General features: G+C 28.4%; 2 protein-coding genes across 2 annotated transcripts; one reads left to right on the top strand and one right to left on the bottom strand.

Annotated features, from left to right (window-relative positions):
• Positions 1 to 7,415: 7,415 nt before the first annotated feature.
• On the bottom strand, positions 7,416 to 9,252 carry LOC103863410 (20 kDa chaperonin, chloroplastic). Its single transcript, XM_033290482.1, has 4 exons — positions 8,552 to 9,252; positions 8,189 to 8,355; positions 7,744 to 7,982; positions 7,416 to 7,651 (listed from the first exon to the last, which is right to left on the bottom strand). The coding sequence occupies exons 2-4, from the start codon at positions 8,351 to 8,353 to the stop codon at positions 7,609 to 7,611; spliced, it is 447 nt and encodes a 148-aa protein (XP_033146373.1). The 5' UTR covers positions 8,354 to 8,355; positions 8,552 to 9,252; the 3' UTR covers positions 7,416 to 7,608.
• Positions 9,253 to 13,479: 4,227 nt separating this feature from the next.
• Positions 13,480 to 15,594, top strand: LOC103863409. Its single transcript, XM_009141160.3, has 4 exons — positions 13,480 to 14,449; positions 14,565 to 14,740; positions 14,883 to 15,075; positions 15,199 to 15,594. Exons 1-4 carry the CDS (start codon positions 14,380 to 14,382, stop codon positions 15,417 to 15,419), a joined length of 660 nt encoding a protein of 219 aa, XP_009139408.1. The 5' UTR covers positions 13,480 to 14,379; the 3' UTR covers positions 15,420 to 15,594.
• The last annotated feature ends 470 nt before the right edge of the window (positions 15,595 to 16,064 follow it).

The raw sequence follows: 16,064 nt of genomic DNA, 5'->3' as shown, positions 1-16,064 counted from the left end.
TCTAAGTAATAATATATTGCTGACTTAAAAAAACATCTGGTTTTGAGTAAAAGAATCATGAACAATTCATTTACTCATTTTAGATATATTAAGTTGTATATTTTTTCCTAAAATGAAAAAAAAATTATTTTTATTCTAATTAGGTTAAGAATTGATTATTTTTGTTGCATTTATATAGTTATAAGTTTTAAATATGAAATATATTATTTTACTTTAAAAATAAACACATATATTATTATTTTTTGAAACAAGGTTTTATGTATAAATTTATATTTTTAATTTATTATATATATTTACTTCTTATTTATGTTGTTTTATTAAATGTGAAGATAAATAAAATTAAAATTCGTTATATAATCTGTTATATATTTGGGAAATTGCCACAAATACCATATTCATAGTATCACTTTTCATGTTTACACTAACCACTTTTACCCTCACTTTTAATGAAGGGTAAAATACAATTATACCCTTAGGGTTAACTAATCTAGACTTAGGGTTTAAAGGGGATTAACTCCATATACCCCATACCCCCCTAAATGAATTCTTACTGCCCCCTCTCTATTCTCCCTATCCTTTTATCCTTGCACTTCCCAAAATAGCCTTTCTCCATTTATTTCTTCAATTAAATAAACCAACCATTTTCAACTACCTACATGGCCCACAGTAATAACTCAACCAATAAGAGCTCAGTTGGCCCACATGACCTTCTTCTTCTTCGTACTCTCTTTCTCTTCAACCTCCATTGGCGATTTTGAAGCTCCTAAAACATGTAATTTTTGTTCGTTTGAGATGATTTTTTTTTGTAAAATAACATTAAAATGTCGTGTATATCATGGATAGTGTTTAAAATATACGATTTGATGAAAATTTGAGAGATTTAAAACGATTTAAAAAACTGTGTTTAGAGCTTTAGAGTATTTTTATGTCCGTTTTTGATGATTTTTTTGCTGAAATGTTATTAAAACAAGTGTATATCTCGGCTAGTGTAAAAAAAAAGAAGATCCAATCAAAATTATGAGAGATTAAAAAAGATTTTGAAAACTGTGTTTATAGATTTTGGATATATTTTATGTGTGTTTTGATGATTTTCTGTGTATAATGTCATTTAAGATGAATTATACATCATGGGTAATGTAAAATCCTAACAATATCGTCCTAAAAGCGGATTAATTAGTACAAAGATAAGTTCTGGATATTACTAGTATAACTACTTTTATTAAGGCAAAATAGTTTTACTGGAAATACTAGGATTGTTGTATTTATATTCTTACTAGTATTTCTAGTATTACTATGTATAGTACTGAATCTATACTATACTAAAAGGGGGATATAAGCCATGGAGAGGGTGTCCACATAGGATAGAAAAATCAACCAATCAGAGAGTCCGAAATTGCCATGTCATCTCATTTATTTTTCGTAAAAAATAAAAAAACAATGCAAAGGTGAGAATCGAACCCGGGTTAGTATGATATATATAAATGACAGTTACCACTAAGCCATTGAAACTTTATTGGACACATATACAAGAACCACTAAGTATATAATCACAAACTCTTATGTACATTTACAATAATATTAATTCAACTTTCAAGACTCCGATACTTTGTTTTGTAAAAAAAAAATAAGTAAGTGACTAAGCTAATATATTCTTAGAAAGTGTGAGAACGTTGACAAATATGAAAAATCATAGATTTTTGTTTTCGTAACAAAGTTAAGAATTTTGTAAAAGTAAGTTTAACATATAAATTTTCGTGACAAATATGAAAAAGCATAGATTTTTGTAAAATTTTGACAAAACAACTCAAAACATACTTCTCTAATGTCTTAATAAAATATTATTTAAGGGTGCAATAATTAAATATATTAATTCAATAAATTTTGTAATTTATAGACAAAACAATAAGACAACAAATTTTGAAACATTTGTTTAACCTATCAATTTTTTTTCATGAGAATCCAACTAAACAAGATAAAAAAAAATAATTAGATTTACAAATATTTGATTACCATTTTATTCAATTTTGATTAATTTCAAATTGTCATAATGTATCTTTTTGAAGTTACAAATATGAAAAAGCATAGATTTTTGTACAATTTTGACAAAACAACTCAAAACATATTTTTCTAATGTCTTAATAAAATATTATTTAAGGATGCAATAATTAAATATATTAATTCAATAAATTTTATAATTTATAGACAAAACAATACCACAACAAATTTTGAAACATTTGTTTAACCAATCGATTTTTTTTTCATGAGAATCCAACTAAACAATTAGATTTACAAATATTTAATTACCATTTTATTCAATTTTGATTCATTTCAAATTGTAATAATGTATCTTTTTGAAGTTACAAAAAAATAATGTTCTTTCTTTATTACACTAGCATTATATATAGATTCTATATACACAAAATAAATATAATATAACAACATAAGCTTGCTTTCCCCGATTCATATGAAAACTTTTTAAGTTATCCACCAAAGCAAATTAATTAAATCAATGAAATTGTTAAAATACAGCAAATTAATATATAATTTTATTTTAAATTAAATTATTTAAAAAGTGTATTTTCGTTAAAACAAAATAATAAATAAGTAAAACTGATTTGATGGTAATTTTTATGATATATATATATATATATATCAATTCTGTGAAAGAAATAGAAGCTTAATATGGAAAAAAATCTTAAATACAAAAATCTCTAAAAATTAACAAAAAAAAACTAATAAATTAAACTATGATATCACTTAAAAGCTTCTTAGACCATACTAATAAAATATTTAAGCGATAATTAGACAAATTTGATTTTTTTCCAGCAAAAAGTTTATTATTAATTAGCATCAGTTATTTCAAGATGTTTAAGAAATGGTGGACAAAAAAATAGGATGGACATTAATGATATATGAACTATGAATAGTACTTTGTGAAGCAGACTTAGATAACATATCTGCACATCCATTTTCAGTCATTTTTGATGCCTAAATTCAATTTCTTCAGAGTAGTTATTCCATAAATAGATCGTATGAGATATTGTTTTGATATGTAGATTTGTTTTTTCAATGTTAAGAAGATTGATAACTGTAAAAATGTCTCCTTCGAATATGATATGTCTATAACCGAGTCCCCAACATGAGACAAGTTTGTTTAAAAAGTAAATAATTTTATTTTCTTATATTATATAATCAATATATATTATTTACTGATAATAAAAATATATTTATTCATCTATCACAAATATCTATGCAAATATGTGAATCAAGTACAACAACCAAACAACATAATGATTTCCACAAAGAAAATTTAAAAAATATATTTATGTTATGTAGTCATATTTTACATTCTTTAAATAATGTAATACAATATTATACATTATTTTTTTAGAATTGAGAAATACATATATCAGTTAGACAAATTAAGCGATAATTAGACAAATTTGATTTTTATTTTGTGAGCAAAACATTTATTATTAATTAGCATTACTTATTTCAAGATGTTTAAGAAATGATGGACAAAAAAATAGGATGGACATAAATGATATATGAACTATAAATATTTTTTGTAAAGCTGACTTAGATAACACATATGCACATCCATTTTCAGTCCTTTTTGATGCATAAATTCAATTTCTTCAGAGCAGTTATTCCACAAAGAGATCGTATGAGATATTGTTTTGATATTCAAATTTGTTTCTTGATTGTTAAGAAGATTGATAAGTGTAAAAATGTTTCATTCGAATATGATATGTCTATAACCGAGTCCCCAACATGAGACAAGTTTGTTAAAAAGTAAATAATTCCATTTTTCTTATATTATATAATAAATATATATTATTTACTGATAATAAAAATATAGTTATTCATCTATCACAAATATCTATGCAAATATGTGAATTAAGTACAACAATCAAACAACATAATGATTTCCACAAAGAAAATATAAAAAATATATTTATGTTATGTAGTCTTATTTTATATTCTTTAAATAATATAATACAATATTATACATTATTTTTAGAATTGAGAAATACATATAATATCTTATCCGCGCGTAGCGCGGTTAAAATATCTAGTTAAATTAGTATTAGTAAGAGAAGATTGTACGGGTGGAAATTAATTCTAAGCATCTTAATAATGATAATTCTAATGATATTCTATTTTATTTCAGGAAAAATGCAAAATCCGCCTTGCACAATCATTTGTTTTGATTACAGGGGATATTATATGAAGGATAAGGCTGAAATAAATTGGATATCGAGAGATGGTGAAGGAGAAGATGAAATTCACACGATTGTATTGAAGAAATAAGTGGAAGAGGTCACATACTCTGCTTTGGTTGAGCGTATTTGCAGAAAGTTAAAGGTAGATGAATCTAAGATGGAAGCGAAGCTTAGTTACTTTCCAATGGTATTGTATTCGAATACGCCATCATATATCTGGAATGATGAAGACATTTTTGGTTATCTACTGCAAGTTAATCATGAGCAGTATAGAAGTGTTTCACATGTGGAGTTCAACAATGATATAGACAAAGATGATTATGTGTAATTCAGACTATTAGGATTACTAGTTTTATTATGTGTAAGTCGGACTACTAAGATTATTGGTTTTATTATGTGTTATTCGGACTACAATATATATTGCAAGTAGTACGTATGTTTAGTATATAGAACCCATATATTTATGTTAATAGACTACGTATATAGTAAATATGTATATTTAAAACTATTTTTGGTGATTATTTTCAATAGTTTAAGAAAACTTATCATTTTCTAAAAAAAACTTCCTTAACTTTCATTGTTAGTATGTGAATGGTTAGACTATAGTAAGGAGAATATAACAAAATAAGTATTTCTGGCTAATTTTTGATGCAAATGTTTTCTTTACCAATAATCATAGTGTAAAATCATTGGTTTTACTACAAAAAATTATCTTTTGTCATGGTTTAACTAGCTAAACGTAAAAATGACCCTTTATCCCCTTATTTATTTATTATGTGCACGGAGGCGTTAATTTCAAATATTAAAAAGGCGGAGCGGGAGAAACAATTAACCGGTATGAAAGTGGCAAGAGCTTGCCCTGCAATTTCTCATCTATTATTTGCAGATGATAGTTTGTTTTTCTGTAAGGCAAACAAGGAAGAGTGTCAAACTATCATCAGGATCCTAAAGGACTATGAGTCTGTCTCAGGGCAACAGATTAATTTCCAGAAATCCTCTATTCAATTTGGACATAAGATTGATGAAGCTAGTCGTCAAGAGTTGAGAGATTTTTTGGGAATTCAGAATCTAGGTGGAATGGGATTTTATTTAGGCCTGCCGGAAAGTCTAGGTGGTTCTAAGGTACAAGTGTTTGGCTTCGTACAAGATCGATTGAATAATAGGGTTAGTGGATGGACTTTTCGATTTTTTACTAAGGGTGGAAATGAGGTGATCATTAAATCAGTGATTACGGCTCTACCAAACCATGTGATGTCGGTGTATCGGTTACCAAAAGCTACAGTTAAGAAGCTTACGGGTGCCGTAGCCCAATTTTGGTGGAGCCCAGGAGGCAGTACAAGAGGCATGCATTGGAAATCTTGGGATAAAGTGTGTGTACATAAGGATAATGGTGGGCTGGGTTTTAAGGATTTAACTGATTTTAATACGGCAATGCTTGGGAAGCAGTTGTGGCGGCTAATCAAGAAGCCAAATGCTCTTTTCTCTCGAGTTTTCAAAGGACGGTACTACAGGAATGCTTCACCCCTGGAACCGATTCGCTCATACTCCCCGTCATATGGCTGGAGGAGTATCATTTCTGCTAGATCTCTGGTTTGTAAAGGACTAATTAAAAGGGTTGGATCAGGATCTTCCATTTCAGTATGGAATGATCCCTGGCTCCCATCCACTCGCCCGAGACCAGCTAATAAAAACCTTCATAATAGTTACCCGGACCTCACAGTGGATTCTCTCATTGATTCGGAATCCCGAACATGGAATTTACAGGCAATTAGGAATTTGGTGGATCCACAAGATGTAAAAATAATTGAGAGTATACCATTGAGTAGAAATCAGATGGAAGACAGGAGTGGATGGCACTTCACCAAGAATGGGAAATACACGGTACAATCAGGGTATCAGGTGGAAAGGATTTATCCGGATAAGGAGAAACCACCTGAGTGTTTTGGTCCCAATGTAGATATTCTCAAAGCATTCTGCTGGAAAGTGCGATGTCCCCCAAAGTTAAAGCATTTTTTATGGCAGCTGGTGTCCGGTTGTATAGCGGTAAAGAAAAATCTCAAAGCGAGAGGAATACAAGGCGACATTTGCTGTGCCCGGTGTGGAGACCCGGAGGAATCAATAAACCATGTATTTTTCGAATGTCCTCCAGCACGCCAAGTGTGGGCACTTTCGAGGATTCCATCAAATCCAAACCTTTTCCCAATGGGCTCTCTTTTTGCTAATATGGACCATTTATTTTGGAGAGTTAACCCACAAATGGAGGATCATCAGTTTGCTTGGATATTATGGTATATTTGGAAGGCCCGGAACAACAAAGTGTTTAGTAACCTTGATGTTGAGCCAAGGGAAACGCTTCGATTGGCCGAAGTTGAATCAACGCTGTGGGCTGAGGCACATGTTATTAACAATCATCGATTGGCACATGAATTACAGGTCAGGCCGGAAATAGGAACCACAGGAAGATGGTGTTTCACAGACGGTTCTTGGAAAGATAAGGACCAATTCTCAGGACAAGGATGGCTTAGTACGTTACCAGGTTTTGATGGTTTATTAGGAGCAAGGAATGTCAGGGCATGCCTTTCACCCCTTCATTCGGAGATAGAGGCTTTAATTTGGGCAATGGAATGTATGAGAAATTTAAGGCAGTTCCAGGTTACGTTTGCGACGGATTGTTCTCAATTGGTGATGATGGTTTCGGAACCAGAGGAATGACCAGCATTTGAAAGCTACCTGGAAGATATCAAGCTTTTGCGACGAAGCTTCATCAACTCAGATATTGTTCATGTTCCTAGGACGGAAAATAAACGGGCATATAGCTTGGCACGTAGTGCTCGGTAACAACCGTCTTTCGTCGTGCACATGGACGCAGAGTTACCACATTGGTTTACAGAGTCTACATGAGTCTGTAAATGTTTGCTGTCAAAAAAAAAAAAAATTACTATGTGTAAAGTAGTATTACTATCCCCTTGAAGATTACCATGAATTACTAAGTGTTAAATATAATATTAAATCTATTTATGACTGCACGTTTTACATGTGAAATTTGTTTTTTTCTTTTAAAAAAATTCCTTTATTTTAATATTATATATTTTAGTGTTTTACAATGTGTTAATCATTTTTGGTATTTCATTTTATAGTGGTTTTTAGGCATAGTAAACCTAATATATCCAGTTATCTGACTAACTCATTTTTGGGCATAGCAGACCTAGTAAATCCATGCAACACACCAAGTTTTAAACATTCAAAAGCATTATCCTACCAAATTTGAAACATCCAAAATATTTAAATAACATCATAAATACATAAATAAAAGATAAACAACTAAGAAAGGCCAATATCATCTTCCTTAAGAATGAGATGTTTCACATCGTTGAACTCCACCTCAGTTCCAGCGTACCTGTGGAGTAAATGATTTGTGCTCCAGTCTATACCACAAGAAGAAAGACCAATATTAGCATGAAACCAAAGCAAACGAAGAAAGAGCAGCGGCTTGAAGGGGATTGTGAGGTTTACTAACAGGGACAGTGATATCAACTTTGTTTTTCCCAATAATTCCCCTTTCACCCACAACAACGACTTCACCTCCTTAAGGTTTCGATTGACCTGTAGATGGAAGTAAGATACCTCCCATTGTCTTCTCCTCTGCCTCCTTGATCTTTGACCTGTAGATGGAAGTAAGATACCTCCCATTGTCTTCTCCTCTGCCTCCTTGATCTTCACTAAAATTCTATCTCCCAATGGCTTAATTGAAGTGTACTGTAAATAACACAAGAAACAATCAAAAACTTATAATTCATAACTAAAGGAGAAGGAACACATCCAAATATCTTAACAAACCAAGCTTATAAAAATAACCTAAAGCTATGTTTTTTTTTCATGTGGCCAGAGCTATAGAAACAGCAAATCCAGACATTCAGATAAGTTTTTTCACAGGTTCAATCAAATGAGAAAGTAGTATGTACCTTAGGAGCAACGACAGAAGCAGCTTTGACAACCAAAGAACGGAACTGGCTCTGCTTAAGGGTGCCTGGTTTCAAAGTTCCAAACTTGGCACTCGAAACTCTGAGCGAGGCTAAGCTCTTGGCTGACACAGTAACTGGTGATACTATAAGTTGTTTCGTCGCCATTTCTGCTATCAGTCAAACACACATATAACTTACAATTGTTAGATTCGACCCAAATTTGACCAATTTTCTGCAAAAACCAGTCACTATTGAGAGATCCCATTGGTTTCTCCGCCCAAAGATAAGACCTTTTATGTTCAATTCTCGCTGTGAACCGATAGTGAAGAGAGAGGGTAGACAGTAACGAGAAGAGATTCATACCTTGAGGATAAGAGAAAGGATTCCCCCCCAGGCCCCAAGCCAGTCAGTTTGACAGTGACTTAAAGGAGTGACGTCGATGTCGTCTTCTTGACTCATTATCGTTTTCAGCGCAACGTGACCACTGTTGCCGTTGTTGCTGCTGATGGTTCTGCTGGTACGACTGATAATTAGGATTCAGCGGCTCTCCACGTCCCGACTGATATCTTGTCGGTCAGCGAAAGAACAGAAGAAAAAACGAATCGAAAGTTCCAATTTGTTTATTCACAAATTGAAGAAGAGAAAGCGTTATAGAAAAACTTTCTCGGGAAAAAAATTGGTTGGAGGGAATAGAAAGTGACAAATACGCTCTCAGTTGTTCTTGTCCGAGGGCTTCAATGGGTTAAGTTGGAACGAAACGCGGTCGTTTTAGCTTTAGATGGATCGGTTTTGGTGATTGGGTTTGGGTAGTCGGATCTTTAGATTGGACTGTGTAAATATTCTAGTTTACCAAGGAGCAATTCGTCTTTAGCCACTCATTAGCCTCATTATCCATTTAAAAAAAAATAAAAAAGAAATTATATTATATTAAAGGGACATACGGGGATTTTTTAAGAGGGCATGGGGCATGGGGCATATCGAGTTAGAGTCCGGGTTTAAAGTTGAGGGGTGGGGTAGGATTTTTGGAATGTGAAATTTATGATTCTAATACATATATAAATACTTAAAAATATATAAAATTTTTTAAAAAATAGTTTCAAACACAATTTTCGTTTTTAAAAAAGAATTTGAAAAAAAATAAAAAAAAAAATAAAATTTTTTTTTTATAAAAAAATTTGAATTTGAAAAAGTATAATTCGAAAACATAAATAAAAAAAATTACTTTTTTTTTATTTTTTTTTATTATTATTTTTTGTTTTTTGTTTTTTATTTAAATAATAATTTATTATATATATATAAATAACAAGGGCATAAGAGTCTTTTGCCACTTAATGAAGAAGGTATTTTTGAAAATGTCTCATTGGTGGTAGTAAAATTGAAAAGTGGTACCATGAAAGTGGTAAACATGTAATTTCCCCTATATATTTCATAGATATTTCCTTTTATTATTGATATAGATTTTGTAAAAAAAAATAAAAGAAAAAGGAAATAAAAATTAATATAATAAGCAAAAAATGTTAATAATGATAGTTATATATAATTTATAATTCATTAAAACTAAATTTGTAATCAGCCACTCTAAAAATCTATACTAATAAAATGGACTAATCGAGGCTCGAGGGAACGTCCACATCGTCTTAGAAACCCTCTTCGAAAAGAAGCCACGTGGCATGACTGCTATTATTACCTTATTACATTAAATCATATTATCATACTACACATTATTACCATATATACATTAAATCATACGAAAATATAAGTAAATATACATTTAAATATGTAAATATATAATATACAAATTATATATACAATAATAAGTAAATACATAATTTAAAAATATATTAAGCATTAAAAATTTATCTTAAAATGTAAATACACAATTTAAAAAATAGAAAAAGTACATTAAACCTTAAAATCTATCTTAAAATGTATAATATTGATATTAAGTAAACATATATATAATATAAAGGGGCTAATCGAGGCTCGAGGAAACGTCCACATTGTTTTAGAAACCCTATTCAAAAATAAGCCACGTGGCATGACTACTATTACTACCTCATTACATTAAATCATCTAACCATACTACACACTATTACCATATATACATTAAATCATACGAAAATATAAGTAAATATACATTTAAATATGTAAATATATAATATACAAATTATATATACAATAATAAGTAAATACACAATTTAAATATATATATAATATACAAAAATAATACTAATAAGTAAATACATAATATAAAAATATATTAAGCATTAAAAATGTATCTTAAAATGTAAATACATAATTTTTAAAAAAATAGAAAAAGTACATTAAACCTTAAACATCTATCTTAAAATGTAAAATATTGATATTAAGTAAACATATAATATACTAAAATAATATTAATAAGTAAATACATAATATAAAAATGAAAAAATTACATTAAGCACTAAACATCTATCTTAAAATGTAAAAAAAAAAAAGAAAGAATGAAAATATTACATTAGACATCTATCTTAAAATATAAAATTAAATACATGTAAATATAAATTTAAATATGTAAATATATAATATACAAAAAGTAATAATAAGTAAGTACATACGAAAATATAAGTAAATATACATTTAAATGCATAAATATATAATATACGAATTATATATACAATAATAAGTAAATACACAATTTTAAAAATATATAATATACAAAAATAATATTAATAAGTAAATACATAATATAAAATATAAAAAGTACATTAAGCATTAAATATTCATCTTAAAACGTAAATACACAATTAAAAAAAAATAGAAAAAGTACATTAAGCCTTAAACATTTATCTTAAAATGTAAAATATAGATATTATGTATATATGTAATATACGAAAATAATATTGATCAGTAAATACATAATATAAAAAATGGAAAAAGTACGTTAAGCATTAAACATCTATCTTAAAATGTAAAAAAAAAAAAATGGAAATCCTACATTAGACATATATCTTAAAATGTAAAAATTATTTACATGTAAATATGCATTTAAGTATGTAATTATATGATATACAAAAATAATAGCAATTAAGTACACAATTTAAAAAATGAAAATACTATATTAAAAGTAATATACAATATAGAAAATGTAAATACTACAATAGTCAAAATAAAATTGGTATAAATTAATCAATCGATAATAGGAATCCAAAAGAATGTAAAAGAATTATCTTTTAATTGTAAACATGGGAAATTGCCACAAATACCACATCCATAGTACCACTTTTCATGTTTACACTAACCACTTTTACCCTCACTTTTAATGAATGATAAAATACAATTATACACTTTGGGTTAACTAATCTAGACTTAGGGTTTATAGTTGAGGGGTGGGGTAGGGTTTTGGGAATGTGAAATTCATGATTCTAATAAATATATAAATAAATATTTAAAAAATATATAAATTTTTTTTATTTTTTTATTTTTTTTAATTTTAATTTTATTTTTTTATTTAAATAATGATTTATTATATATATATAAATAACAAGGGCATAAGAGTCTTTTGCCACTTAATGAAAAATGTATTTTTGAAAATGTCTTATTAGTGGTGGTAAAAATGAAAAGTGGTACCATGAAAGTGGTAAACATGTAATTTCCTCTGTAAACATTGCATTATTTTTTAATGAAATTTTTAAATTTATAATAATTTATCATTTTATAATTAATTATCTATTTTTCATATTAAAAACTAAGTGTTTTCCATAGACCGTCCACATAAATATAAAAATCTATTTTTCAAAAGAAAACATGTGGTATTAAAAATTATATAATAAATAAATATAAAATATAAAAAATAATAAGTTAATATATAATAACAGAAACATAAATATTACATAAGAATTCTATTGTAATATTATCATTTGATATCAGCAAAATAAAAATATATAATTAGTAAATATTCAATATAAGAAATATAAATAATACATTAAATCTATCTTAATATTATCATTTAATATAGAAAAAATAAGAATAAGTAAATAATTAATAAATATACAATGTAACAATATAAATATTACAATAAACATCTAGCGTAATATTAAAATTAGTAAATATACAATATTGAAATAAATAAATATATAATATAAGAAATAGAAAAAATCATTAAAAATATTTCTGCAAAATGTATAATAAAATAAATAATAAATATTACATTAAAAGACTATTATAATATTATCATTTGATATAAAAGGAAGAAAATTAGAATAAATAATATAACATTTGAAAATCAATATAAAAGCAGGAAAAAAAACTAAATTACACATCGATCTGAAAAATCTATAGTAAAATAATTAGTAAGTAAATATGAATATAAATATTACATTAAGCATCTAAAGTAATATTAAAATAAGTAATTTAATAATATAAGAAAAAAATATTACTAAATAAATATATAATATAAGAAAAGCAAATATGTCACTAAACATCAATCATGTTATTATAATTTGATATATAGCAAGAAAATTAGAATATGTATATATACAATATAAGAAAAAAAATATAAAATAGAAAAATAGAAAAACTAAATTAAATATATATCTAAAAATGTATATAAAAAACAATATAAGGAATATAAATATCACATTAAAAATCTATCATAATATTAAAATAAATAAATATACAATATAAGAAATAAAAAAAACTACATTGAACATCTATCTGCAAATTGTATACTAAAATAAATAATAAATAAATATACAGTATAAAAATAGAAATATTACATTAAACATTTATCATTATATTACCATTAGATATAAAAGTAATAAACTTAGATTAAGTAAATATATAATATAAGAAACAATAAATAATAAAGCCCTTTATAAAAAACAATAAATAATAAATATACAATATACAATATAAAAATGAAAAAACTACATTAAACATCTATCTGAAAAATGTATACTTTTACATTTTTATTATTTCCAAATATTTTTATAAGTAAATGTATTATATAAAAATATATAACAAGTAAATATAAAAATAAGAAATATAAATATTACATTAAACATTTATCATAGTATTATCATTTAATATAAAAGCAAGGAAATTAGAATAAGTAAATATAAAATATAAGAAAAATAAACAATAAGTAAGTATATAATATAAGAAATAGAAAAACTAAATTAAACATCTATCTAAATTTTTTATACTAAAATAAATAATCAGTAAATATATATATATATTTTTTTTTCATCAACTTTATAGACTCATATTGACTCTGTGAACCAAACTGGGAGATCTTGAAATAAATAATCAGTAAATATAGAATATGAAAATATAAATATTACATTAAACATCTATCGTAATATTAGAATAAGTAGATATGCAATATAAAAAAAAAGTGAATGTGCAGTAGAAGAAATACAAATATTACGTTAAAATATTATCTCAGTATTTTTATTTAATAAAAAAATTAGAATAAATAAATATGCAATATAATAATTAAAAACTAAACAATAATTAAATGTACAATATAAGAAATAAGAATATTACATTAAATATCTAGCGTAATATTAGTATAAGTAAATATACAATATCGAAGAAATAAATAATAAAAAAATATATAATATAAGTAGTAAAGGTATATTACCTATCTATCTGAAAAATGTTAAATAAAATAAATAATAAGTGAATAATATATTAAATATATATTTTAGTATTACCATTTGCTATAAAACAATAAGAATAGTTAGATAATTAATATTTGAAAACTAATATAGTTCTACGCGTAACGCGAATTAATCCCTAGTTAACATAAACAAAAGGTAAAACTGATTTCTCAAGTAATATTATAGAAATTTGAAATTGAGAAAATACTGCAATTATCTTTTACTAAACCAAAACCCAAGTAATATTCCCTCCTATTTTCTTTTAGCCACTGGCGTGCGTACTCAATCGATTGCGTATCACTATCATCTTATCGAAATTCCATTTGACTTGTCTAATATGTCCCACGTCTACGTTAATATACAAAATCAACAAACCAAAGTCTGTCAACACAAAAGTCTCCTCCGTCTCGCCCCTTCCTGTACGAAGGACGACGCTTTCTCTCGAACGCCATAGCCAAAATAAATTCACCAAAGTCTGTCAACAGAGTGAGAACGGTACATATTGTGCATCTTTGTGGTTATACATTGATCGGATAGGGATTCGTGATGTCAATCAGAGTCCCCTCGGCTTCTAGAGGTTTCATATTATGTATCATCTTCTTCGAGTCGTTCCCAGGTAGTCTCACCGTTTATAAGATCCTAAGACTGATCTCTTCCTTCTATCTTTTTCGAATCTCACCGTTTCTTTGAAGATGAGAGTTTTCGAATTGTATTGTTATGGTTGTTCATAGGGACAATACTTGCACAAGACGTTAGACTAGATTCGATTCTGATTTTCAAGACGCATGAGTGGTTCTCGACCAAGCCTATAGTTTATTTCCAATGCAAAGGAGAGAACAAGACTTTGTTTCCCGATGTGAAGACAACGAACGTGACTTATTCTTTCAGTGGCCAAGAATCTTGGCAGGTTCGTTTTGGTCTCATCTTGAACCAGTGACAAAACTACTAGCTGATCAAGAGATTAGCTTTAGAATAGTTTGCCTTGTTTGGATGTTATCATCACTGCCTTTGAGATGCACATGTGTTCTGTTTTTTTTTTTTTTTTTCAGCCACTAACAAAACTTAAGGGAACAAAATGCAAGATATGTGGAATCTATGAGGAAGATACCTTTAGATATGATACATTTAACGAATGGGAGCTTTGTGCTTCTGATTTCACACCTGAGGGTACATACACACATGCTAAGGAGAAAGATTTCAATGCTACTTTTCTCTGCCATTGTTGCTCACAACTCGGAGCTGGTGAGTTACTCCAGCTAAAACAGAACTACGTACTAGTGTGACTTTCTATTCGTTCTAGCTTCACAGTTAAATTATGTCATTGGGGATATCATATGCGCATTCTTTTTCTTCTTTTTTTGGCAGGTTTGAATAAAGATTCTGGCACTGACAAGGAAGAAGAAACGCGAATGCATCATGCAATGGTTGTACTGATTGTAGTACTTGTGTTAGGTGTAGTTGCGGTGGGTCTTGTGTTAGGTAGTACGTACTGGCGAAAGAAGAAGCGGCAACAAGAGCAGACCCAGTTTCTGTTTGAAGATGGTGACGAAATGGAGGACGAACTTGGCCTAGACGATACCTTATGAAGCCTAGACATTGAACTCAATGTCACCTCTCATGTACATACACAGCTACACAGCTCCTTGTCTCACAAACATTTTGTTTTCGTCTGAAAATAAAGAGGAGAAAATGGAAACCACAGTGTTCCTTCAAAGATACAAACCATTTGCTTCCTCCAATGACAAGAAAATCACTTATCTAGTGCATCCTCTAAAGCCTCAAACTAGCATAAGTTTTTTGACACCAAATTTACCACTAACCTGTAGCTCCGAAGTCCGAACGACTGTAGCTACGACTACGGCTTGGGCTTCTTCTGAGGCGAGGGGAGCGACATTTAACTGGTGACCTGGAATAGCTTCCACCAAGCCCGGACTATTACAATCCAAAGGGATATCATAGAAGCTTAAAGGAACTGTTCAAAACAAGGATTTATGAATAGGAACCTGGCCTCGTCCATCTAAGTAAAATATTGCATCATCAGTAAGGAGGATCATTAAATTTCTGTTATCAAAATGTTAGCAGGGCCAAAGATAGATGCAACAATATACACCTGACTACGACTATGACTAATATGAGAAAGAAAATCAAACCCTCATACAAAGGTGTTATAATACTTACAACAAAAGGCATAACCGCGCTTCATAACAACATCACCTACTCTGAGGAAAGTG

The sequence above is a fragment of the Brassica rapa genome, chromosome A04 (assembly GCF_000309985.2).
Source record: "Brassica rapa cultivar Chiifu-401-42 chromosome A04, CAAS_Brap_v3.01, whole genome shotgun sequence".
In the NCBI taxonomy this organism is placed as follows: domain Eukaryota; kingdom Viridiplantae; phylum Streptophyta; class Magnoliopsida; order Brassicales; family Brassicaceae; genus Brassica; species Brassica rapa.
The sequence above is the reverse complement of the archived record's forward strand: the minus strand, read 5'-3'. Positions and strand labels throughout refer to the sequence as shown.